The sequence below is a fragment of the Aptenodytes patagonicus genome, chromosome 13 (assembly GCF_965638725.1).
Source record: "Aptenodytes patagonicus chromosome 13, bAptPat1.pri.cur, whole genome shotgun sequence".
NCBI lineage: Eukaryota > Metazoa > Chordata > Aves > Sphenisciformes > Spheniscidae > Aptenodytes > Aptenodytes patagonicus.
Window position 1 is genome coordinate 10253954 of NC_134961.1, and position 26521 is coordinate 10280474.

The 26521-nt window shown below is 50.0% G+C and overlaps 1 protein-coding gene across 2 annotated transcripts in view; it reads left to right on the forward strand.

Annotated features, from left to right (window-relative positions):
* The window catches only part of MICALL2 (MICAL like 2), a 28384-nt gene extending 8157 nt beyond the window's left edge, over positions 1 to 20227 (forward strand). The window contains exons 3-17 of one of the 2 annotated variants that reach the window (XM_076350679.1): positions 2040 to 2181; positions 4663 to 4823; positions 5488 to 5609; positions 6000 to 6671; positions 6880 to 7055; positions 7926 to 8001; positions 8320 to 8435; positions 8959 to 9105; positions 11888 to 11943; positions 12450 to 12573; positions 13172 to 13262; positions 13635 to 13708; positions 14052 to 14166; positions 15146 to 15192; positions 15284 to 20227. In XM_076350679.1, the coding sequence (XP_076206794.1) occupies positions 2040 to 2181; positions 4663 to 4823; positions 5488 to 5609; positions 6000 to 6671; positions 6880 to 7055; positions 7926 to 8001; positions 8320 to 8435; positions 8959 to 9105; positions 11888 to 11943; positions 12450 to 12573; positions 13172 to 13262; positions 13635 to 13708; positions 14052 to 14166; positions 15146 to 15192; positions 15284 to 15381 (2217 nt within the window). In that variant the 3' untranslated portion in view covers positions 15382 to 20227. The remainder of the gene's footprint in view (positions 1 to 2039; positions 2182 to 4662; positions 4824 to 5487; positions 5610 to 5999; positions 6672 to 6879; positions 7056 to 7925; positions 8002 to 8319; positions 8436 to 8958; positions 9106 to 11887; positions 11944 to 12449; positions 12574 to 13171; positions 13263 to 13634; positions 13709 to 14051; positions 14167 to 15145; positions 15193 to 15283) is intronic. The other variant, XM_076350680.1, reaches the window with a different exon arrangement.
* The last annotated feature ends 6294 nt before the right edge of the window (positions 20228 to 26521 follow it).

Here is a 26521-nt window from a genome sequence, read left to right on the forward strand (position 1 = left end):
ATATAAGGTCTTCTGCCGAGGAAGAATGTGTCACTTCTCAAGTGCCAATAAAAACAACCCCAAACCCTAGAGAAATTTCAGTTGGTGGCATTGTTTTGCTAAAGATTTCAAAAATATATAAAGATGAGAAAGGTTTCTAGAGATCCAGTTCTTTCAGTGCTAATAGATGGTGGTGTGGCGTAGCTGATACAGCGGTAGCCTGTGTCAGAGGAAAGCTGTGTCTGGCCAGCTCAGATGTATCTCTGATACACCGGCCTCGAGTGTATCACTTTGCCTCCTCTATGCAAAATGGGAACAGTGACACTTACCTCCTTCGTACAGCACTTGGAGCTGCACTGATGAAAAATGTTATGCAGAAATAATGTGTTGCTTCTTTAAAGGCCAGCCTGGGCAGGCAGGTAGAGGAGAAGGACAACTGGGCCATGTTAGGTGGTGATCTTGTTGGATCTCCAGGCAAGAGCAGTTCCCAGGAACACGAGGATGCTGTAGGCACAGGGGACACTACATCCTAATGCTGCTCTCTGCATTGCTGACCTGGTTCTGGCCAAACCAGTTGTGTGCATAAGAGCATCCTCCTCTTTGTGGTCCAGGCGGCCCCTCGCACTTGTTCCGTGCCTGTTGCACTGGTCTCACCTATGGCACCTTGTGGCAGGAGGTGGCATGGCCTGTGTTCCCGCTAGACTGCACACTGGGAATGTCCAGCAGGAAAACTCCACTGGTCAGACCAGTTGTGCAGCCAGTGCAATGAGGAACACTCCAAAGAATATATTAAGTACCAGATTATGAGACAGGCGAGTGCCAGGCTGGGCTGGCAGCCGGGATGACGCACCGGAGGTAACTGGCTGAAAGCGTGCTTAATGTTACATTTTTACTGGGATACCCAATGGAAAAAAATGGTAATTATCTTGCTGAAAAATAATGGCTGTTTGTTTCTTCTAAGCAGGAATAGTTGGCTTGTACACCAACGCTGTTGTGTGTCTGTGCCAGAGGTCAGATGCGGAGGGTTTTAATATGTTCGAGTCTTTCTTTAACCCTTTCGCTGTGGGGTTCAGCAGTAGCCTTCCTTGTGCCTTCGCCCCTGCAAGTGCTGTTTTCCTTTGCCGTGTTGGCATTTCAAAGGGGATGCTCCAAAAGGGGAGGGAAGGGATTTTTTCCTATAAGCCAGGAAGGAAGAGGACTGGAGAAAGTCCCTAGTAAAAGCCCTACACTGAGTTGAGCAAGGGCAAAGTTGCTTTATGGATGTTGCATTTTTTTTGTCCTCTAGTAAAGGCTCTTGTTCAGAGGCAAAAGAAAATAGCTTTTCCCTCCTTTACCTGACTTTGATCTTGCAGTTTCAAAGTGGAGGGGACCACAAAGAGGAATATTTGCCCCAAATACATGTTAGGCAGCATGGAAATGGTTACGCTGGAAGGGAGCTAGGTATCAGGAATTCTTCTGCATTATTCCTCTCTTCCCCCTCTCTAGTCTGGGAGAAAGAGCTCCCTCCTGCAGCTCAAGATTTCCCCTTTTTCAGATGGGGAAGAGCAGGCAGTAGGCAGGAAGCATTAACATTTGCACAGCACTCAGAGATAGAAAGCTGCCTGCAAACACCTACCAGCGCACCGTTAATTGGGGAGCGCTCCGGGTTGGGCTGGAAGCCTGGAAGCGAGTCTGCCAGCCTGGACTGACACATCCCCTTCTGCCAGGCCTCGCTCTCCGCAGCTGTGCATATCCAGATAGAGGCAGGCTCGAGGAAGAGCAAGGGAAGCCCAGGTGAGTTCCTGTGCAGTGAGCTACGGCCAGCTTGCCAGGCCAGATTTTTGGCTCCCTGCCTGAATTTCTCAATGCGATGGCTGGAAGCCATGACTCCGTTGGTTCCTGTAACGGCCATACGATGTAGGAGTTAAACTGGTGCAGCTGTTCCCCAGTAGAGTTATTATTCGAGTAGGGCTGTTTGCAGTGGAGTTTCTTACTTCTGATGAGGAGCAGCTCTGCTGCCAGGGCTGGACAAGACACCCCCCCCCCTTTTTTTTTTTTTTTTTTTTTCCTTCCTTCTCTAGGCATTTCGAGTGGCGGAGGAGGAGCTGGGGATCCCAGCCTTGCTGGATGCAGAGGATATGGTTGCTCTGAGGGTACCAGACAGGCTGAGCATCCTCACCTATGTTTCCCAGTATTATAACTACTTCCATGGACGGTCTCCTAGTAAGTACCATATTCCCTGGAGGGGTGGGAAGGATCAGGGCTTAATTTTATGCTTTCCCTTGCCTCCTAACAAGCTTGGAAAAGCAAAATAGGCTGCACAGAGGCCTTTTGGTACCAGAACTATTTAAATGGAGGATCTGAACTCTTTACACACTGGCCTACAGTAGCACCAGTGCTTTTGGAAGGGCACAGGGCCGTGCCTTGTCTTTAAAACTAGTGCCTTAAAATTTAATATACAGTCTAAAATCTCTTACGGTTCAGCCAGACAGGAGCAGTGAAGGTTCCCCTCCATGGTCCCCACCTCAGCTTTCCTTTCTTGAGCACCTCCATCCCTGCTCCAGTCCTTGCCACACCGGAGGGCTGGTGAGAACACGGAGTCTAAGAAGACTGAGCTTGTCTGTGAGGCTGCGCCAATGTACCAGCATGTACAGCACAGCAGTACTGACATAAGGAAGTAGAAGAAAATGACCCCCTTAACTGACATAATTGTGATAGCAATTCTTTCAAACATAAAACAGGCCACAGAGCTGCCAAGGCATTATATTCACGTACTGGAGAGTTTATCTGGGCTCAAAGGAGCATTATTGTAGACTTGGTTTATATTTGGCTTTAAGCTCATACAAAATGAAATAATACAATAAACCAATTTCACAGGTTCCTCCAGAGGAAACTTTAGAAAGTGGGACATGAATGACTTAACTGGTTAAGGTGAATCTAGATAGAGAAGACAGATATGTATTGAAAATGTCCTACATCTTGGAAAGAAAGCACAGTTCACTCTGAGAGCTGCCTTTAACATCTAAACTCTTCCCCCTTCTCCACCTCTTCACACATTTAAGCACGCTTTTTCTCTCCCTCTACAACCTCTTCCCTCCCCCCTCTTCATTTTTTATTTCTTGTTTTAAAACCGTTCCGATTGAAGTCAAACAAATTACATGGTGTTTGTGCCAAGTGGTGGGAATCTGGGTCAGTTTGGGGTCTTTAACCCCTCCCCCCCCAGCATCTTGCCTACCACGTCATCAAGCACAGCGCATTTTTATACTCTCTAGTGTCCCACAAAACACTCTGGTTGCGTTCCTGTTGCTGGGGTGAATGTGAATGTCTGAAAATGAGCCCAGCCAGGAATGCGCCCTCTGACACCAAGCAGACTCCTAATACCATGGTCGTGCCCTTTGAATGGGCTCCAGCAGGACCATGAAATAAGCAGGACACAGGAGGCCAGAGAGGGCCAGCGGCCAATATTTTATTGAGGTCAGGTGTTTACAGAAGAGCAGAGCTGAAGCCACCCATCTTTGTGCTGGGCTTTGGGAACTCGAAAAATGGCACAAGTGGGAAGTGAGAGGGCAGCCCGAGTCTCAACCGTTTGCTGGGTCGGCTGTCACCAGTCCCCTGGTCGCTGTGGTAAAAGAGCTGTGAGTGTTTATTTGGATAGCTAGCTTTCTTGAGAGAAGACTGCTGGGAACTGGGCTTCCTCTCTGCTCCCTACACCCTGCCCAGAATCCCTCTGTATTTACTGAAAAGGGTATAATCTCTTTTCAGACGGGTGGTCATTTAATTGGTCGCTCTTAAAGCGAATCTGTGGCTCAAATATCCCACAAGGAACACAGAGACATCTCATTCAGAATAGGAAGAGGTGCAAAAATAACATCCCTGTGAGACAGATGAGGGGTCTCGTCTGTAAAAATTGTGTGTGAAGCCTTATTTCCCAGGAAAGTCTCCCTGCACTTCCCAGGGCACAAGGCATCGTTCTTTGCTTGGCTGAAGTGTGTTGGGGATTCTCTTTTCTCCACTTGTTGTGAATTTAGAGGGTTTCTCTCATCTGCAAAGAAAAGAGGATTGGGCATTTGCAGGCTTCTTGTAGCAAGTCCTGCTGGTTTCTGCATCAGCACCACCATGGCACCCCCAAGTCTCTGTTGTAGAATTACCCATTTTTAGTGGTCATTTCTGCATTCGACAAGCCTGTTTGCTCCATGAGAGTCCCAGCTGGGATGTGGGGTGGACGACCGCAGCAGTGAGGGTTCAGGGTGTGTAGGAAGTCTGGAGCACAGCAACTTGAATGAAGCAAACCCTCCGTGCTTCAGTTTCTTAGCTATAAAACCTATCAGCAGTGCCTGTTTCAGTGGTGATCAATTCCAGCCAAACTGTGGGCCAGGTACAAACCCAAGGTCTTGTTCACACTGTTGACCGATGGTGTTTTGTATTTTTCCACTTTTTCATTCCCGTCCATGGAATTCCCTGAGAAGAAAAAAAATCAGCAGTTTCAGCTACCAGATGATTCCAGCGTATGTTAGTAAAATTCACTTGTTGACTCTTGCCCCTCACTCCACTACAGAACTGCTTGTGAAGGAAGCCTGTGTCCCCTTGTATGCTTTGCATGTTCTCCATCAGGCACCTCTGGATCTTCTTATATTGTAAATGACTCCTAAGCTCGTGGGTTTTCCTTATGTTACCTTAAAATTTTCCCTTCTTCCTTTCTTCCAGTTGGAGGCATGGCTGGAATCAAGCGTCCCTCCTCTGAACCTCAGGAGCAGCCTCTTGGGAAGAAAGCTGTTTCAGAGCCTCCTAAGCCAGTGCCACCAAAACTGCCCCCTGCCCACCCACCAGCCAGAGCTAAGCCAAAAGAAACCTCCCCAGTCACCACGGTAAGAAATGTGTTCTTTAAACCTTAAAAGTGTTCCGTGAGCTAGAGAGTATTATGCTAGTTCAAGGCTCCTAGTGGTAAGGACTTAGTCTCTAAATTTTCTGCACACTATGGGGGATTTAATCCAGAGGTCTGGTTACTGAACAGATTCAGGTGGGAGTCATTGGAAAGCCAGCTGGGATTTATCTAGTGGTGAATAGGATGTGGGTGTCTTAGGACATGGCTATACTGTTCCTAGGTCTTGGGGATGGAGATTTTTAACAGAATGTATTATTTTTGCTAGAAAACATTGATTAAATTCTTGGAAACAGTTTCAAAGCAGAGTAGGGACAAAAACAGGGTGGAAGAAAGGAAGGTGCTCTCTCAAAAGGGTAAGGACGTTTTCCAGCTAATTCAAATCAGAGACCTTTGCACTTCAGTTTCCCAGAGACGGACAAAACACCCTGGTCCTCTGGCTTTGTGGGAACAAGTCCTCCTTACTCTGTCCTCCCAAGGGCTGTTCCATTTCGTATGAATACGGGGTTAGTGGGAGCAGGGATTTTCTGGATATCACTTCTCTGTCCTAGCCAACTGGCTGTGCACTTCAAATTCTTGCCTACCTGGGAGATTCGTAGCTGTACGCAGGGCCACGGTGCTGCCTGCTTACCCACTGCGTTTCCCCACAGAAAGGGGTCCTGGCAGAGAGCGGGAACATCCCTAGCAGCAGCTGTGGGATCTGCGGGAACCATGTGCACCTGGTGCAGCGCTACTTGGTCGACGGGAAGCTCTATCACAGGAACTGCTTCAGGTACAGCTCTTCAAAGTGGGGGCTCAGGCCTGTGGGTTGCAGAGGGGCAGCCTCGTTCCTTTGGGACTGGAGGGAGAGTGGTGTGAGGCACTCAAGGTGATGGAGGATATTTTTGTCAGAGTGGAGGCAGCCTGGGCCTGCTCTTGACCTGTGCATAGGGGAGACTCTTTGCACAGGTCTGTTTTCATCCACACCTTTCCTACTTCAAGCCGTGCTGTCAGCAGCTCCTGTTTTGGTGCCTGAGGAATGTGCACACGGGGTCTGCTCACTGCCAGTGTGGTACCTTCACCCTCCCTGTGCTGACAGTGGAGATGTGCCTGTACTCTCGGCTGTGTGTCAATGGCCTCCCAGTGCTCTGGAAGATGTTTTCTGAGACTTTTGTATCCACAGGTGCAGGCAGTGTTGGAACGTGCTTCTTCCTGGAAGCTACAAAGCTGGGCCTGAGCCTGGTACGTTCATCTGTACCAGCCACCAGCAGCCAGACAATGTCCAGATCTCTGGTCTCCGCAGCACTGGGAACAAACCTGAGAGTACCCCAGCCCCTACTGCTGCCAGGGCGTTCCAGAAAGCAGCAGAACCCAAGAAGCTGGAGCAGGTGTTGAAGAAACCCAGCCAGGAAGGCCTTGGTAATTCAACCAAGCCATCTGTTTCATGTTCTGGAAGCTCTGTCTTCAAAGGTGTAAATACTCCGTGGTCCTCTTCAGCTGTAAATAAATCAGATGACTGCAAAGGTACCCTGTTGGGAAATAAAACAGATCACCATGAAGGTACCTCATCAAGGCCTCTTTGGACAACCTCCACAACAAAAACACAGCAAGCCCGAGAAAATTTTTTTCGGTCATTAGAGTCCTCCAGCAATAAAACCTCTGACACTAAAAAACAAGTCCCTTCTTCTCATGGCACTGGTAAAACTGCCTCTGACAGTACCACTACTGAGATCAGTCCAGTGAATGCTGAGAAGGATCAGGCACGTAACCATATTATACAGGCTCTGGCTGGATCAAACGCCTCTCCAAACAGGCCAGGAGGACTCAGTTCCACTGGCTCCTCGGTGTCCAGCAGGTAAGTACTATTCCTTTTCCCTTTTTACTCTCAAGATGATCCTTGGGATAACTTGGAGAAGTCCCTGCATCTTTCCTTCCTTTTCTCTGACTGCTTTTGTGGCCGAGATTTAAAGACATGTAGAGGGACTCATCCAAATCTTTGGAACAGAGGCCAATAAAAAGGTCCGTCCTTTCAAAAAGACTCACTAGGTTGTTCTTTTCTGCAGTGGCAAGTTTTCTCCCACCAGTTCTCAGTGGCAGAGTCCAGCTCCAAAAGCACAGTCCAGCAAAACAGAGTACACAGCACTAAAACAGGAGAAGATTAGAGACCCTCTGCCCAAGAGCCAGGCTGCCAGCAAACCTATTGACTCTGTGCACAAACCAGAGTCGAAAGGCATCAAAGGTGAGGATGACTGGTTCGCATACAGCTCTGCCTGGACGCAGCATACTGACTTTATGCCTTCTTCTTGGACCGGTACAATGAATGTGTCAGTGACTCCTATACTTTCTGTCTGTACCACCACATAAGGGTTTTCTGAGTTCTGGGGCTCAACACACCTCCATTTGTCCCTGTGCAATTGCTCCCTCTAGCACGGCAAGTTTTTTTTCTCTGAGGATCTCCAGGTATTTGAAGTTGTACTAGCTGCCATCAAATGTTGGGATCATGGTGGAATTCAGAGGCTTAGGTAGACTTTCCCAGATGGGAGACCTTGCCAGAACTTCAGGATGATTTCATGATTGCAGTTGGGGCTCACCCAGCCTCCTTGTCTGTTTTGAACCAAGCTTCAACCATGGTGACTGAGCAGTGGGCTGAGGGGTCCTGGGAGTATCCAGTGTCTCAAACACTTCCAGATGGCCTGTCTTTTTTTGGGCCAGAAGCAGTATCTGTCTGCAGTTTGCTGTGAGCTTGTGGGTTTTTTGTCTCCCCTCCCTTCCTGCCCCATCCTTTGGTCTCTGAGATCTCAGCTGTTTGTGTTATATTGCTGTCGAACATGCCTGTTCATTTACGCTGTGGCTGTGTTTCTGTAGCTGCATAGGGTTTAAAGCATTTGAACTAAAAGGGACAAAATGCCACCAAGGTTATTTACTACCTATTGTATGCAAATCTGCCCACGTTAAACTTGTTGAACTGATGCTGGTTTGCTGCAATAACATCATAGTATCTACCCCAGTGCATGGCTTATCTCCTTCTCCTAAGATCCTCCTGAGACACAGATCTGGCTTGTTTCTTTTTATTGGATCTGATATTATCTTCCTATGTCTCTTCCTTTAGGAAGCATGAATGTTGGTGAAGACAAGTCTGAGAGCCCAGCAGAGTGGAGATCTCGGTTGAAGCCTGTAGCCAACAAGTGAGTGTCATGGAGCCAATGGGTCTCCATGACAAGTGAATGGGGATGTCCATGTCTGCAGCTGTGTTTGTTGCTGCAGGTCTGTGTGCACATAGGAGGGAAGACCTCCTGTGTTTTAATGCTTCTGTTTTCAACAATTTGATGGAAGAGGCAAAGGCTTTCATTTCTGGGGAGGGAAAGCATATTTCAAATTGCTGGACTCTGATTAGAAAAATGTGACCGTCCCGGATGGAGATCCAGCCCAGGATGTCCAAAACGCTTCCTGTGGACCATTCTGCAAGAGGGATGGTTTCCTACCTTTGTCTTTCTTCTTTGCAGAGACCAAGGTGGCTCTAAGAAACCTACTGATAACTCCCAGGTGGGAACAGGGATCCCAGCACACAAGGAGACAAAGCCAAGTCCATTAGTTGTCCCATCAGCAAAGCAGGACTCTGGTATGAAGGATATAAGCTTTGCCTTCATTTTGCTAGTCAGGCAGGGGACAGGCATTAGTGCTGCAAGGCACATATAAGGAACATGTTGGTGGAGACTGTGCCTTGCTTTCAGGGATTTTTGCTCTCTGCACCTGCTTTGGCCCTGTAGTGCCTTTATTTGGAAAGCCATCCTTGCCCAAGGAGAGGGACTCGGTCTTCACAGGGTGCCCTTCTTCTGCGAGACAGCTAGCAAGATTTCGCTTACTCTCTCTTGCATAAATGTGTAATGGTGAGAAATCTTGGTGATGGTTCCCAACCGTTTATTCTTCTCCTCCACCCTTCTCTCATACTCTGGCCTTGTAATCAGTGGTTACTCCCCGTTTCCTTTGGGCTTGTGCCCCTCGCTATCGTCAAGAGAGGAGAACTAGGACTAGAAATGAAGGTGGCTAGTGGTGAGTGCCAGAGATGCTGGGCACTAAAGGGATTTTTATGAGGTGAGGGTTGAAATTTCTTACCCCAAACCTGTCTGTATTTCTTAATCCAGCTTCATCTGGTGGATTCATGAAGAAGTTGATTCCCAGCTCAGATCTTATCAGGAGCTGTCAGAATTCAAAGCAAGGCTGGGAAGAACCTGGGGGCTCTGCCAAGAAGGAGGAAGAGGGCAACCAGTTGAAGAAAAGCACTACCACATGTAAGGTCTCTTCTGCCTGCTTAAAGGCACTCTCCTCTCTGCACTGTCAGGGGACAACCTGAGTAGTCAGTATGGGAGATGTGTCCCCGAGTTTTCTGTGGCTAAGCCTGTGGCTGTTGTCATTGGGGAAAAATCTGTGTCATTAATTTTTATTAGCCAGCTTGGCCTAAGCAGGAACCAGCCAGGCCAGAGAATTCAGTGGGAAGGGAAGAAATTAAAATAGGGATTTGCCAGGGTCATTGCCCTGTCATTCTTTAGACTCAAAGCTATGAAGAGGACCATCTCCTAATTTGGGGAACTGGGATCTAGTTGATGTCTCTGTTCCTCTCCAGTTGAGTGGCTTTGAGAAATGAAAGGAATGCAGAGAACTGTCAGCCAGAGACTCCAGCTGGCAGGACCTATGGTAGCTGCAGCCAAGGCTGCTGCTTCTTGGACTTTCAAAGATGTCCCAACCAGTTCTGACCAGTTTGTCCCTACCCTTAGTCCAGTTTTACTCCTGTATGTTCAACCACAGCTTTACTGTGTACCTCTCCTTCTTTGCCCAGTTGTCCTTGCTCCTACATATCCCACCACAATGCAAATGAAATTTCCTGGAACTAACCTGATGTTTGCTGCTGTCCTGTTTGCTTGGCTTGTTTGTTTTCCCCTTTCCTTACCCCATCTGGCTCTGTCTTATCTGTTTGGACTAGAAGGTCCTCACAGCAGGGCTCAGCCCTGACTCTGGTGTTTGTCTCGGAGCAAGCAGGATGGGTCCCAATGGCTTGGTGGCCTCGTGTTTTGGTATTTGTTAGCTGGTTCCAGCATTGTCCTTAGCCTGCACCTCTGACAGCTATGAAGCATTCAAACTCCAATTGTGTTGTCTATTTTAAAAGTTTAGCATGCCTCCACTGCCATAATTTTCCCCAAACTTTCCATCTCCTTTTTCCTCAGACTCAGCCACAAGGTTCAGCATTACATCTTTGCCAGGAAGCGAGCTGTTAAGATAAGGGAGGCTGGTTTTATATCCGTCTTTTTAAAGCTTAGTGATTGCTATTGGGGAGTGCTCACTATGGGCAACTTTCCCAGCAGTCTCCCCCCATTTTTCACGTGTGCAAGTCTGCCATCTGAAAGGCTGTTCTCTTGCTGCTGCCTGTGGATTAAGGACAGACTTGTTGCTTCTCTGTATAGGTTTCGACCTCAGCACTCAGAGAGCTGCTGTGAACAGTCAGCGACCATTCCTACCCTTAATCCTGTGTGTGTTGCGTGGGGCTGTGGATGGTGAGCATTTCTGTAGATCATTAGTTTCTTTGACGTAGGCAGTGTTTTCTGTTGAGAAAGGATGCTCCAGGGTTTTCTTGCCAACTGTCCTACTTCCAGTTTGCAGGCAAGCAGCCAACCCATCCTGTCTCTGTCAAGACAGAACTTGAAGATATCAGGGGATATCAGACACTGAGCTGGTCAGGAGAGTGTCGTTTTACTAGCTGTTCCCCTCCAGTGACCTTGGCCTTCTCATGATCAGTGGTGCAGCTTTCTGCCTTGGTTGGAGATGCTGCAGAGATCACCCAGGAGGAGCCTGGAGATGCAGGGCTGAGCTGGGAGAGGGAGGTGTTGCTCGGGCAGCAGCAGCAGGCTGCTCGTGGCAGGCCAGGTCCCTCTTGGAGGAACCTTTAAGAGAAGTGTGAGTCGCAGGTAATGTACAGGGCAGCAAACCAGCAGTATCCAGAGGGAAGAGTTACCCTGACAGAGGCCAGCAGTGCAGGGACAATGCAGCTGATTGCCGCATCCGGCATCTTCTCCTTTTGTACTCTTCCTAGAAAACGCAATAGAGCAAGGACTGGGCAATTGGAGAGCTGTCCTTGAGTTCTTCCTCGAGTCAGCACCAATTGCCAGAGACTCTCAGGGGGCTCCCCTACTCTGTCTGTCCTGTCTTTCTCCTTGTGTGTGCTGAGCCTGCACCGCTGTTGCCTTTCTTACAGCCCTGCTCTTTTGATACTAGAGTTTTCCTTCCTTATCACATCATCCACATACACCTCTGTTCTCTCTCTGTGGTAATTATCCAGCCCAGCCTCTCGGGTATCCAAATACCTCACACTCTTCTGTAGTTATCCTTGCAGCACAGTTGGGCAGAGGAAGCTGAGGCTCAGTGGAACAAATACACATTGCTTAAGGATTGATTTTAATAGGTGTCCAGGGCCTAAATAATGCTGTGTAGTGGGGCCTAAGGGACTTCTCACCTATGAAAAGTTTTGTGGAAGGAATTGAACCTTAGTTTCCTGAGACCTATGCTAAGGTCCCCTAGATCATCTTTGTTTCATCAGTATTTACTGATACTTCTTTGTACAAGAGCACTAGAGGGGCATTTTTAAGTATATCTTGGTGTTTCCTGCGCCAGTAACACAGTATTTCTGTTCTATCCTTTGGAAGTTAATAAGGGGTGCCTTTTGCCACAATAAGTATCTTTGAGTTTTAACAAGATAATGAATGAACATGGAAGTCAATATTCTCAGGTGCAAGGTCCCAAGTCACACCTGAGTTAGGTAACTGCCTGTGCCCTGGGGATGAAAGCAGCACCCTGCGACCAGAGGGTATCTGAGTGTCCAGCCACGAGGAGTAAATCAGGCTGTGCTGTTTCCTGCGGACACATCTCCACCTCAGTCGGGTGTGCCAATGCATGCGTGTCATCAGTGCCCTATGTTGGGTGGCAGGGACCTGTCGTGCTCTCTGGTGGTGTAGGCACTGTCCCACACCACAAAATTATTTAAAGTTTGTTGTGGTGTTCTTTGGTTTTTTTTCTCCCTTCTAGTTAAACCCTCTGTTCCGAAAAGCATCCAGAGCCCTGAAGCAGTGTCCCCAGTCAAGGTATGGCTGGAAACCAGGCGTAAGGGGAACAGGCTGGGGTTGTTGGGCATCCTGCTGGAATGCTTGCCCAGATATATCTCAGTTTTTCTTATTGGGAGGGTTTATTTGAATTCCCAGGGAAAGGGTGAAAGGCTCTGGGGCAGAGACAAGATGGAGAGACTGCCTGTTACCTCCCATGCAGGGGGACAATAAAGGCTGGAATAAGACAGAGCCAAACAAAATTCTGGTAGACATAGCATCCCCCAACAAAGCAGGGGGAATGTCTGTGGGTTAATGAGCGTGTGAGATGTTATCACTCACAGCGAATGTATGGCAGTGGTGTAGCATTGCAGTGGCCACCGCTCTGTTGTGAGCAGCCAGCTCTGCATCTTTGCTGACCTGGCTCATCCAGGACATGGCTCTGCAGTTGGGCTCCTTATGTCATTTCCCATCTCTGCTGGGGCTGTGACCTCAGCAGGCAGTCTGAGGGCACTAAGCTGTATTTGTTGCTACATTTGTTTTCTTAGCTGCACCCAGACTACCTCCCTGAGGAGGAAATCCAGGAGAAGGTGCGTGACATCGAGAAGCAGCTGGATGAGCTGGAATTGAAAGGAGTGGATCTGGAGAAGCAGCTGCGTGGCTGCGAAGGAGGTAAAGGAGACTGGGGCCAGCTCTGTTATGGTGGGGAGGTGTGAGGCTCATGTTCTACCCCTGGGCATTCTTGACTCCATTTCTAGGAGCTCATGCTATATGTGAGACACCAGGTTGCCAAAGGTACATGGTATAGCAAGATAAAGCCGTGGGAATTTTGAACCCTCTCTGGCTGTTTCCTAACCTATTGTTTGAGCAAGGTCTTGTGTTTATTTGGCTGAAGATCAGGGAGTTTTGGGAGTGGAAGGCTGCTATTGATCTGGCTTTTGGATCCTAAGCCAGACTGGCCGTCATGGCTTGCTCCAATTTCGCAGGGCTTAGTGAGTTCATTCAGAACGGCAGAGTTGGGCCGGCCACATGGAAGATGAGCTGGGTTCCCTGTGGCAGAGTATCTGTCTTCCTTCCTTCAGTCTGCGGGGGTGGTCTGCATTCTTTCCTTTGTGCCCAGGAGTACCAAAGATGATCTGTTTTCACTTGAGGTTGGCTATGGCTAATATAAGTTATGCTAGGCTCTCCCTCAAGTGATTGTGTGTTTGAGTCAAGGGGAACTGAACTGATGCAGCTTCTGGAGGTGTCTTGCCCTTTGTCTCCTTTGCAGATGAGTCTGAGGATGCCCTCATGGTGGATTGGTTCAAACTGATCCATGAGAAGCAGCTGCTGCTCAGACAGGAATCGGAGCTGATGTACAAGTAAGTACAACCAGAAATTCACCCATCCGCTTGTGCACTTCACCTGTGAGCAGTAAGCAGGGAAGGACAGGGAGCGTGGCAGCCCAAAAAATGTGCCAATTGGTGGGATGAGGGAGGGCTTGAGGACAGCTCTGGGAGAACTGCCTGAGGTATTAGCTGATGGGCCTTTGAACACTGATGAGCACCCAGGGTCTGTGGTGAAATTGTGGGGAGGGAAACCTTACAAATGCGATGGAGGAAGATTTTCCCCAACCCACCAGCCCCTACCCAGGTGCTGGGCAATGCAGAGATGAGGCTTTAGCATGATATGAGAGGGGTCCAGTACTGGGGCATGGAGGGGCAGTAACTTATCGGTTCTGTGGTTCTTTCCAGGATGAAACAGCAGAAGCTGGAGGAACAGCAGTGGAACATTGAGACGGAGCTGCGACACCTCATGAGCAAGCCAGGTAAGGACCGGCTGCACTGAGGGTCCTGCTGGCCCCTGGCTGTGTGGAGCCCTCTGCTCTGCGCACCAGCCCTGGGATGTCCTTCAGATCTGAATGATGCTGCCAGGGATTGCAGTTTCCCTGGGGGATCTCTCCTGACTGCACTGTTGAGCTGTCAGGTGCAGACTCCCTGTAACATCCAACCCACCTGTGTTTTCTGAGGGGATGTAAAATGTGCCCCTGAGTGCGAGGTAATAAAATTTGGGCCTGTGAGAGGGGCTTGCTGGAGCAGGGTGGAGGCAGGAGCCACAGCGGGGAGGTACTCACCTGTAGCTGTGAGATGGGCTTCCCTTGTCTTGTGCAGAGGAACTGAAGACACCCAGGGAGAAGGAGCGAGAGAAGGAGCTGCTGGAGTCGTACCTAAACACAGTCAATGATCGGAATAATATTGTGGAGTGCCTGGATGAGGACAGACTCAGGTGAGGGCCCTCAGATGGTGGGAGATGAGCCAACATCAGGGATGATTTCATTGTACTTCCTCCACTGCCCAGGCTGTAGGGGTGGATGAATGGCTGTAATCCAGACTTCTGCTCCATGAGAGGTGGGTGGTGACCTGTCACCAACCATCTTGTCCTAAATGCTGCTTCCTTGGCAGCTGTTAGAAACTGAGGTCAGGACCGCAGCCATGTTTAGCGCTCTTTCCAGCTAATGCTGCTCTGAGAACAAGGGCTGTGAAAATGTAGAAGGCAGGGGGAAGAGAGGGAGAGGCTGGAGATGGGGAGGATGGAGGCAGCACGGGAACTGCAGAAGGGCTCTGGGAACATGAAGCCAGGAACGCGTTCGTCTGCTGCAGCAAGTGAAAGAACTGTAGCTGAGAATTGGATCCTCCCCAAGTTCAAAGGAAGACTGCTGTGTCAAGTAGCTGGATTTGTGCCTCCTGTTGCTGAAAGCAGCCTCCATTTCTTGACCTCAGGGCACTGACTTCAGCTCGAGGATTCTAGTAATGCCCAGGCTTTTGGCTCTGGCCTTGCCCAGGCACAAGGAGATAGCAGGGTGTTTGTCCCTGATTGCAATGCGAGCACCTCTGCAGCACCCCAGGCTACTGGTGTCTCAACCTTTATTCATCTCCTCGGGTGTGGTGTTGTCTCACAACTCAGTGAAGTCGGATGATTCATAGGCCAGCTGGGGGAAGGGACTCCCTGCTGCAGTGCTGGACTGCCACAGTCTGGAAATCCCCACACAGGCCCTTGCTTTCAAGGGAACCAGATGCAGTTTGTTAATGTCTAGGACTCCTCTAACTTTTTTTTTTCTTTTAATCTGCACCCTTCTCAGGGTGTGCTATGGAGGTCAGTCATTTCTGACTGGGGGAACAACAGTAGTCTTTACATATTTTTCAGTGTCTACTACCTTGTCATGAAACATAGCGAAGTTTTCTAATGCCATGCTGTTCCATTACAGAGAACAAGAGGAGGACCAGATGTTGGCAGATATGATCCAGAGGTTGGGTAAGGGCTCTTTCTACTCTTACAGAGTAGCACTGGGTGGCACTGGGGCTGTGGGTCTCAACCTGCTCAGTCTCTGCTCATTCTCCTGCAGATGGATCTCTTGAAAGCCAGGAGCCAGAGAAGAAGAAGAACAAGTTCCGCTTGTCCAAAATATGGAAGCAGAAAAATAAGAGTAAAGCGCAGCAGTGATGTTCCCCTGCCCAGCGGCCTAGAGAGGGATGTCAAAGGGATGTTCCTTCCTTGCTGCTGCTTTCCTGGAGTCGTGCAGGACTGTGATGAGGCTCCTCTGCTCTCTGACATGGAGGCTGCAGGTTTGCGGGCCAAAGGGACTGTGAAACTCCTCTGGCCTTGGCATGGGGCCCAAGGACACCTTTCCCAGATTGACTTTTAAGACTGTTTTCCTTCTTTAGATCTAGCTCAGAGCTGGCTTCAGCCTTGTTGGAAGCTCAGGAGGGCAGAGTTCAATCTGCCCATCCACTGCTCAGGTCATTACAGTCCTGAATGCAGGAGCATGGCACTGCATGTTGCCCCACGGTGCCCCATTCATGCCAGCCAGGGCTGTGCCAATGACGCTGCGCTGGTCTGCTAAAGGACAGCTCTCCCTTCCTCCCTCCCTGCGTTTGCTGTGGCTCTCTGGCCAGGATCAGAGATGCAGAGAGGGAGGTGCTTTGGGGCATAGGAGATCGAGGCCCTCCTCCTTACTATGCCAGTGCAAACTGGAGCTGCAGGCTCTACAGCCAGGGCAGGCAGAGAGCAGAACCACCTCCGTATCTATGGGGTGGGATGTCCTAGACCCAGAGGGGTTTCAGTAATAGTGCTCTGTTTCCAGACCTCCTTTTGGGAGGCTGGTTTCTCAAAGCCATGAGGGGTTGCTCACTGCCTCATTCCCTCTGTGGGGGAGATTTGTAGCTTCCTTATTTCTCTGACTGCACAGTGAAGCAAGGTTTTCACTGTCTGTGGCCCATCCTGCTGAAAATGAACAGAAGTCTTCTTTTAACAACCTGATGCTAACTGGGAGTGGAAAGGAATTAATGGGTTTGCCTCACCCATGGGTCTTCTACATGGGACCAATATTTCAGTTCCTGAGGCTCCGTGCCTGGACAGTCAGCGCCCTCAAGGGGTGCTGCGGTTCACCTTGGTGGGACCAGGAGAGTACGAGCAGGTCCTGAGCTGTTGGCAGTGAGTCTTCCTACTCTTCCCCCAGTCCAGAGTGACTGCAGCCAGACACCTGCCCTGTGCGGCAGCATCCTGTCTTCCCAGTCAAGCTGGGGAGCAGGGATGGAGACAGGCAGGGAGAGATCAGATTAATTCATGATGCCTCTAGCTCTGGTATGTGTGGACTTCCCTCCTCCCTCCAAGCCAGGTACTTTGAGGTTTCTCCGGGTCCTGTTCTCCAGCAAGGCCTGGGATTTTGCAGGGAGGTTTGCTGCCCACTGTGCCCGGTGGCAAAGCGGAGGCGATGCACCCCTTACCCACGAGGTGGCAGTGGGACTCTCTGTCCCAGGCAGCCAGTCCTGGGCACCGCAGGGGTGTGCTCGGTGAGGTACCAAGTGCCCGAGGGGGTTCCTGGTGCCCACAGCGTGTGCCATGTGTGTACATGTGGTGGGTCACCCTGTACCTGCATATGCTTTTGTCCAGTAAAGAATTGCTGGAGCAAATCCCAGAGTCCCAGCATGAGTTTGGATGTGGGTTACTGGGTGCGGGCTGCCCTAGTCACTGCGAGCAATGACGGTTCCTCTCCAGAGATGAGAGTGCCCGGAGCCATGGGTGGTAGCAGGAGTTTGGCACACCTGTGACAGAGAGGCTCCTCTGCCCAGAGCTTGCAGACCAACTGCGGGTCCTGGGAGAGCAGCAGAGCCAAGGGGGAGGTGCTGACCCTGGGTGTTGGCATGCTGTGCCTTGCCATCCCGGTCTGCTTGTTGGGAAGCAATTCCTTTCCCGGGGTTGTGTGTAAAGATGAGGGGAGGGAGGAGGGCCCCTCTTCCAGACCTGGGCATTAGCAGCAAATCCCCAGAATTAAACCTGCCTGCATGGGCTACCAGCTGAGAGGGAGGGAGCTGAAACCACCTCTGCTGAAGGAGAGAAATACCCTTCCTAATGAGTGGGTCCCCCCTCCTACAGCTATCTCAGGCTGTCGTTATTGCTGGGCTTTTATCTTTTCAGGCTCAGATTCTCCAACCTCAAGAATTTTAGTCTGTATGGATTTGGGGGTCCAAAATCATCCAATCCTTCCCTCTCCAGGAGACACGGGGCAGTTTAACCTTTGCCCATCTTGAAGGCAGGCAGGAGACGGGTCTATGCAGGACCATGATCACAAGGCGCTTAAACTACAACCCCCAGGGCCCTGCAGTGGCAACGAGTGCATGGTTTGACCTGCTGTAGGGTTTGCTTTTGTGAGAATGCCAACTGCTGCCAGAAAGCAGGCACCCATTTTACCTGCTAGCTACGTGCTTACTTGCCTACAGAAGAGGTTTTGAAGGGAAAACTCTGCTGCTTCTCCCATCTAGAGTCTGTTGGAGATGGTAACCTTGGTCTAGGGGATTTAAGGCTCACCTGGAAATGCTATGTGGGTTTAAAAGGTTTAAGTGGTCTCCTTTTAGAGAAATATTGAGAACAGGAGTGGAGACAGTCAGGGCCCCCAGCCTTTCTTGCCGTGCCAAGAATGGGAGGTTACGGAGTGGTGTGAGGCTGACTCCAAGATTTACCTCAACTAATTCTTCACCAAAGATGAGCGGATAAATAGTGGAGTAGTGATCCAAATGGATCCTGCTCAGACACCCAAACTCTTGTCTGCACTGATGGAGCACTATCTCGTCATGGCCAGGGTCTACCAGTACCAAGCCCCGCACAGCCTGCCCAGCCCTGCAGCTCCTGCACACCCAGACAGCCGCTGGTTGTGAACGCGAGGACAACCCAGCTTGTTCCTCCTTCATCTACCTTGAATTTGGGACTCACAGGATTTGCATTTCCACCACTCTCCTAATCCAAGGCTTGAAATGAGCCCTAGCCGAACTAAGCCATTGGCTAAGGTGGAGAAAGGGAACGGCTTTTTTCCAGCTGGCTGCTTTCGGCTGAGCCGATTCCCCTGCCTGACCCCCGTTTGCTCTCCCTGCGCAAGCAGCTTTGCTCACCCCGTGGAAGTGCTCCAGGAGGCAAAGCAGGAGGATTTGGCCTTGGGACTGAGCTGGGAGGGAGGCGTTGGGAAACCAGCTCTCGGCTGCCTCTCCGTAGCGGTCACCCCTGAGTAATTAGGCAATCCAGGCACCATCCTGTAACCAAACAGGAATCAAATTCCTCTCCGTTCTCCACGGGAAAGGAATGTTTGTGCTCTGCTCCAGCCCCATCAGATGCCGAGCCCCGAGGTCAGGCTAGCAGGGGGTTGACTGATACGTTGCTGTGTGCATGTGGGTGTCTGCATTTTGGTGATGGCTGAGAGCTTAATTACTCTTCTAGGTCAGCTGCTCCACTTCCAAAATGATTTTAAGGGGGCTGTGCTTCCCACTCATTTCCTGATGGCCTCTGGTCAGGTTCGTGGCCTTGCCAGCTCCTGGATACCCGGAGTGCTGCCACTGCTTTCTTTGTAGCTGAAGAGGAACGCGGAGGTCTATACAGGGCCTGGGGGCTGCACCCCTGAGCCTCTGCCATTTAGGAGGCTCGTGGGGGGTCTTTCTGCAGGCTTGGGTTGACGGGGAGGCTGCTGTCTGCTCTTCAAGATTTGCAGATGAAGCTGTGATTAGGCAGTGTGTGTGTGTGTGTGTATGTCTCTCTCTTCTGCTGTTTTCTTTAATTACAATCTCAGAGGTAATTTCTGACGCATCATTAACAGTTCTGAGTAAACAAGGGGAATTCTCCAAATTATTCGCCATGAGCACAAAGGGAAATTGGCTTTCATCGTCTCCCTCTTCATCCAAGGAAGAAGCTGATCTGCAGTAGGCACGGGGAGGAAGGCAGCGTCGTGGCTGCCCTCGGATGTCTCGAGTCAACTGGAGACAGAGCAGCAACCCATCCAGTTTATCCAGCTGACTGAGAGGCCAGCTCTGCCTGCAGCTTTTTGTCCCTACTGCTGAGCTAAGTGCTGGGGCTCGTTGCAGTTGGGACTGTAAGTGCAAAGTGCCTCTTGCCTGAGAGCTTTGTGTGCTGGTTTTGAGTGTTCACCTCCTGTTTCCAGCTGGATGAATCAGTACCTGAGCTGCTCAGGAGACAGGACAGACCAAAAGTATCCTCAAGGCTGTGTCTCAGCATGGAAGGTGACAACCCGGTCCTTGGCTGTTGGGGTGAAGGGTAATGACTGAGGCCAGCGCGGGGTTGGGAAGGGAAGGAAGGAGCGCTGATATGGAGGGACTTGGGGCCTGGGAAACTAGGTTTGGTCCAAAGCAAGAATTCAGAGGGATGCTGGTGTGCCCTGTGAGAGCAGCAAATATGCCTGGCAGCTGGGGTGGGAGGAGGTGGCTGGAGAGGACCTCTTTGCTGGGAGTCCATGGGAGGGCATTCCAGCCTAGGGCAGGGCTCAAGGGAAAGGGGCTTCGTTAGAGGGGTGGCACATGGAGCTCAGACGAGGCAGTTGCACCCGTTGGAGCACCCACACCCCTCCCCACCCCGTGCACCACGCTGACAGCGCCTTCACCTATGCTCCGGCACAGTGGCAGTGCATCTGCGGTAGCAACCAAGGGAGCGAAGGTTATTTATATTCATGTTGCAGCTCTGCCAGCCGTGACTGTTATCTGCCATGCATGAATATTATTTGAATACCGAGTTTGTCGTGACTATTCTTCCGCGTGAAACAAGGGATTTGCTGTGGGATGGGAGCCCTCCCTCCGGCTGTCAGTCAGGAGGGGTTTCCTTTTCCTGTCTCGTTGGAAGCCGCGTCCCCAGCAAGGTGAGACAGTGGACACTTTTTCTCTTGTTAATATCCATGTCTAATCTCCTCTCAGAGGGGCCCTTTGTCCTAGACTGTAGCCAAGATGAGTAATTCAGGGATAGATGAGACGCTATAATTGGTTTGTGACAAATTAAAACATTTTTCCTTCAGAGCTGAGAGCAGGACTGTGGTCTGGAGCTGTCAAGCGTCACAGGGGAGGGCGATTTTCAGAGTAAGCGCATTGCAAATTGGCTCCAGATACGCCTTGGAGTCTGAAATTAAACTCCAGCTGGTGACTCTTCTCAGTTGGGGTTTTATTTTAGGGGGGGACAAAGGGAACATGTGCGGGGAGGGGACAGCCTGATCAATAAAGAGAATGTGACTGTTCTTTGCATCATGCAATGAGCTGGGGACCAGAGCGAGCCGTGGTGGGGATGCTGGGGAGCACCCAGAGGTGTGATGAGGGTGAGCCGGCCAACAGCTGGAGCCCACCGTTGCCTGCCTTTCCTCCATGCTGCTCTCAATAGTTCCTCCATCACATCCCAGCAAGGAAGGACCATGACAGAAAGTTGCAGATCACACCGTCTCTTCCCCTTCGTCACGAGTGGGTGCCAGTGTCGTGATTTAACCCCAGCTGGCACCTAAGCCCCACGCAGCCGCTCGCTCACTCCCCCCTGGTGGGATGGGGGAGAGAATCGGAAGGGTAAAAGTGAGAAAACTCGTGTGAGATAAAGACAGTTCAATAGGTAAAGCAAAAGCCGCACACACAAGCAAAGCAAAACAAGGAATTCATTCACTGCTTCTCATCGGCAGGCAGGTGTCCAGCCATCCCCAGGAAAGCAGGGCTCCATCACGCGTAACAGTTACCTGGGAAGACAAACGCCATCACTCTGAACGTCCCTCCCTTCCTTCTTCCCCCAGCTTTATAAGCTGAGCATGATGTCATATGGTGTGGAATATCCCTTGGGTCAGTTGGGGTCAGCTGTCCCGGCCGTGTCCCCTCCAGCTTCTTGTGCACCCCCAGCACTCGCTGGTGGGGTGGGGTGAGAAGCAGAAAAGGCCTCGACTCTGTGTCAGCACTGCTCAGCAGTAACTAAAACATCCCTGTGTTATCAACACTGTTTCCAGCACAAATCCAAACCATAGCCCCATACTAGCTACGATGAAGAAAATTAACTCTATCCCAGCCAAAACCAGCACAGCCAGGTACAGAACCTCCTCAGGAGCTGCAGGCTGGTCCTTGCCCTGTAATGCTTGTTTTCCTGGGCTAAGGAGAGTCCCTCACCTCCACCTGGAGAGCAGGGGACCAGCTAAAAGTCAGGAACATAGAGGTGATCAGGACAGACAGTTTGATGAAGTACTTGGTTTGACCCCAAGGTGTTTATGAGCTGGTTTTGGGCAAAGGAATGGAGGTGGGAGGAAAATGACTTCCTGATGCAACTGCTCAGTGCTGCTTAATGGAGAGTGCTACAGCAGTGGCATCTCCACCTTGCAATGGAGATGGATGGAGAATGAACAGCAGGCTTGGGAAGGATGTGGGTCTGTAAAGGGGGTTTAAAAGAGTCAAGAGGAGTTACCATGTGGGCTGGTTTGTGCGTAAAAGGCGGTGGGGAAGGAAGCTCTGAGATTGGAAGAGTGGACAAAGTCCGGAGGACAGGGGTGTTGGGGCTGGGCTCGCCAAACTGGTGGGGTGGAGACCACAGGCAGGTTCAATATGGGAATGGGTCAGATGAGTGGAAATGAGGCCTTGAATTGTTTGTCTCAAGATTTTGTATCTCATACTGAAGAAAAAGGAGACCAAGGAAGGGGTGCCATGAGTTTTCCAGGGGGGCTGTATCTCGAAGTAAAGGAGACAGTCTGGAAGAGAAAATTGTAGGTATCAAACCAGGGAAAGCAACAGGGAGTTGGAAGAGTTCAGACCCCGGAGGTGTCAGGTGAGGAAAGGAGGAGGAGGAGATCTGGGCATCTTCTAGATACGAAGAGTATAACTAGCAGTCCAGGGTGGCAGGGGGATGGTGACGGGGAGTTGGAGGACTTGGAAGGAAAGATCACAGGATCTAGTTTAGCAATGAAAAGTGCATAGATGCAGCAAATCCTGAAAGGCAGGATCAGATGGTGAGCTGTGACTGGTGTCACTGGCATTAAGACGTTAGCTAATCCGGTTTAAGGGGATAAGCCCAAGGAAAACTGTGGAGACCTAAATTGGAGCTTGTCACTCTCCTGTGGAAAGCAGAAGTGTGGAGGAGGAGGATTTGCTGAATGAGCCCCTGGATAGTTGGTCAGAAACAGAGGGTGGCTGGAGGAGGGGTGTGAAGATGAAGAATCGGGAGGTATCAGGTGGGAAGGAATGACAGGAGTCACCGACAGATGCACAGGGTAGAGAAACCATTCACTGTGGCAAGGAGAGGCCATGGGACAGCCTCCATGGGAGGCGGCCAGGGCAGAAGATGATCTGCGGGGTGTGGGAGGGGAATGGATGGGAGAAAGCAGGGAAAACCTGCTTAAACGGAGATGCCTGTGACTTAGCGCAGCGAAGGGTTTGCCGTATTTCAGAATTCACACTCAATTTTACCATTGTTTCTTACTGTAAGTGTGATATTGCAATAGAATAGCAAAAGGATAGATCAAGTTCAATTGTCTTGCTGATGAGGGTAAAATAAATACTTAGCTGCATACTTTTTATCAATAATGCTGGATATATTTCAAAAAGGAGATGGGGTGGCACTGAGAGTTTGTAACTGGAGATTACAAGCTCTGGAAAAAATCACTGGTCCTGTTTCTGTCCATATATAACTTCTCTTGTTACAATTCGTCCAGGAGCCTTCTGGGCTGCACAATCACTCTTTTAATAGCTGACCTATAGCCCATCCTATTGGTGAAACTGGTAAGGTAGCAGCAAATCTATGGAAACCCAGTGATTATGGTCTGGGAAGCTTATATGATGCATATCAAAGCCAGTATGTGAATTGCGTAAGTGTGATGTAGGTCTGGCACTAATGTGATAAGAGTCATATCAAGGGAATAACTTAATTAACTGGTCTTGATCAAAGAACTATATGAATTCAATAGCCCAGTTTTCAGCGCTAAATGATGAAGTTTAGAAAAACTGTACTTGATGCAATTATCAATTTTCCTGTCCGAGGAGCTTTGAAGTGGCATTAAGAAGGGACAGTCTGTTGTTCCATTTAGGACAAGTTTCTCCCTCCCTCAAGTGATCAGGAGGCAGAGAGGCTCCCTCTCCTTTTCAAGTGCTCATTTGAAATGGTCTGAAGCATAATAAACACTGGATGCCAAGGGGAACGGTGTCTCAGCTTTCACAAGTTAATTGTTTCAGACGGTGTAAATCAGGAACTGTCCTTTCCCTGCCAGCCAGAAAAAATTTCTTAATTTCCCTACAGCTTTCATTTTGCCCAGGATTTTGGGGGGAAGTGGTCCCGTTTAACTTCCAACGGTCTTGGACCTTTTGGTGCCTCTGGCATGTCTGCCCGGCTGCGTGCTGTTCAAACAAGATGCTGGGTATGAGAGCAAGGAAGGAGTTAGGCTGTAGAAAGGCTTCTAGAAGTCTTTGAAATACCAAATGCCATGTGTGTTTATCCAATTCGGATGTGTCTGTATGTACCACAGTGTTTGGTGTCTATCCCACAAGTTGGGTTTCTGTGCTGAACGACTCTTCATGGTCGTTAAACCATAAATCGTTTAACCATTCCAATGGTTAAACATTGGACCAGGCTGCCCAGGGAAGTGGTTGAGTCACCGTCCCTGGAGGTATTTAAAAGACGAGTAGATGCGGCACTTAGGGACATGGTTTAGTGGGCATGGTGGTGTTGGGTCGACGGTTGGACTCGATGATCTTAGAGGTCTTTTCCAACCTCAATGATTCTATGATTCTATGATTCTTTGGGCCTGAGGGAGGGGGGAGTTTCTGGCCAGCCTGAATCACAGTGGTCCAGACTTGGACATTTTGTCCACCTGAGCTTTTTCTTCTTGATGGGTCCCTCAGCTGCCAGCTCAAATGGAGTTGGGTTTGCGCCTTGATTAACCAGTGCCTATAAAGCATTGATATAGTGTCTGGAGGATATGCACAGAGGTGTCCTGCCACAACTCACTCAAGCTCAAGGAGGCGGATTTGCCCCTGCTACAGGACTGATGCACCCGAATCTGGCTGCAGGGAGGGAGGATGTGCGAGCGCTCTGCAGAGTGAGAACATCCTGGTCCCTTACTTTGAATTCACTCATAACCAGTGATAAAGTCAATGCTGAAACGCTGAGTCAGAGGGAAAAAGCTGTCCTCTGCTACAGGGGCATCAACCCGTGCCACAGATCAAGGGGCAAACAATCCTGGAACACAGGGTTATATTGAGTCCGCTGTTCCTTTATTTTGTCAATGTTTGAAAAAAAAAAATTAAAAACGAGAAATCAAATGTTGAAACATCATGAGGAGTAATAGTGAAAGGCCTGTTCTGTAGAGGGGTAGGATTTTAATGGACTTTCTGAGCAAAATCTGGCCTGTGTATTTGGTCCAGGACTAAAAATGGTGTCAAGGTTAGTCAATGAGATATTTGACTGATGAAATCCACCTCGTTACAGAAGCTGAGGTTTAACCTGCACAACTCTGCAGCTGTTCTAAGGGAGATGGGGAGGTGGGCAGCCCTGCACTGCACCCTGCGTCATTGCATGGGCCCTTCTCTGTTGATGGCTTCTCTCCCCTCCTTCGTGTCCAGCTGGTGTCCTGGAGGCTCACCCTTCTCCTTAGGCAGAGTCAGTGCGGGAGACGGTTCCTTTCTCCACTGTTACCTTCGCAGACCTCAGCCAGGTCTTCCAGAGAGGTAAGCCAATGTGTTTGGATACACTTCCCAGAAAAGGATATCTAAACCTTGTTCACCCACCAGTGACAGTGATGGGAGAAAAGCCCTACTGCTTCCAGCTGCTGCTACCTATGGGCAGACTTCCCCACTCTTCTCCATGCCCTGGGCACTGTGTCCTTTCCACCGGTGAGTACCTCATTCCCAAGGCAGGGAGAACTGGGGATGTGTCGTGTCTGCCAGGTATGGTGAGAGGCTGCTGTAAAAAGCTGAGAAGCCTCAGAAAGGCCCTTGGGAAGTCAAGGATTAACTCAATTCCCTTACGGCTCCAGGACTTCCCGCTGCAGAGCACAGATGGACTTGGGTTTTGCTCTCTGAAATGAGGTGGTTCCTCCTCCCGGGCAGAAAGAGGGAATGATTTCCAAAGGCAGCAAGCCCAAGGTCCGCTCACTGGGGTCTTCCCCAGAATAGGACCAAGCAATGGAGGTGGGATGATTCGCTCTCCGAGCCACACCGCTGGTTTTTCTCCAGGAGATGGAAGGAAGCTGGGTGCTGGTAGCCGGGAGGTGAAGCTGCAGCTGGCCACGCCGGCTGTGAACAGTGAGGGCAATTAGAGATCAGAAGAGCTGGGGTGGCTTCGTCACATTTCCCTGCTGCCGTTCTGGAGGTAATAATATAATTCATATCAGAAGAGTTAGTGGGCTGAAAATGAATTGGAGAAATCAATCCAGAGGGTATAAATGAATTAGCATGTAAATGAGGACACTTGCTCTACATAGTTTAATATTGCCTGCAGCTGTAAATAATTCCAGGGATGGAATCAAAAGCCGCAAACAACTTCATTTTTGTGCTCCTCCCCCGTCCGGGAGCACCTGCAGCTATGACCGACCCACCCTTGCAGAATCGTCGCATTGCAAGGGAATTAAAGGCGATGAGATGTATATACATTTTTTTTCCTGATTGGCCATTATTTACAAGGCTGCTGCTCCTGGTTTCATGCACCAAGTTGCTGTTTGTGCATCACATGGCAGTCCGAGTGGCAGGGAAGGGGGAGGCGGGGTACCGGCTTGCAGTGAGATCTCATGCAGCGTTATCATGATCCACCCCGATCACCCCATGGTGTGTTGGTGTGTGTGTGTGAAATAACAATTTCTCACCAAGACCTGCAGCAGGAAAGGCTTTGATTGGGGTGGAGGACTTACCCCTCCTGGGGTGTCTAAAGGTGGGAGAGGTGGGTGCTTGGAGAGCGGGAGCCAGCCGGGGGAGAGGCTGCTTAAATAAAAGGGTGCTTGGAGCTATCTGCAGAGACGGCATTTCCAGGAGAGATGGAAAACCATTTGCACTAGAAGCACGGTGGGACTTTGAGTGCTGTGTACAGTCTGGAAAACTGGAAGAGGCTCAGAGATGGGTCATTAGAGTGGGGAAGGTGTCGGAAAGCCCCTTTATGAAAGGCAACTAAACAATCGCAGCTTATTTAGCCTAACAAAATGAAGGCTGAGAGGAGATGTGATTGCACAGGCAGATAAACACAAGGGAGGGAGAGGAGCTAGTTAAGCTAAAGGCCAATGTTGATACCAGAACATGCAGATACAAACTAGTCAGTAATAAATTTCAGAGGGAAATGAGATGGAAGTGTCTAAGCGCCAGAGCAGAGACTATGGATGAGCGCT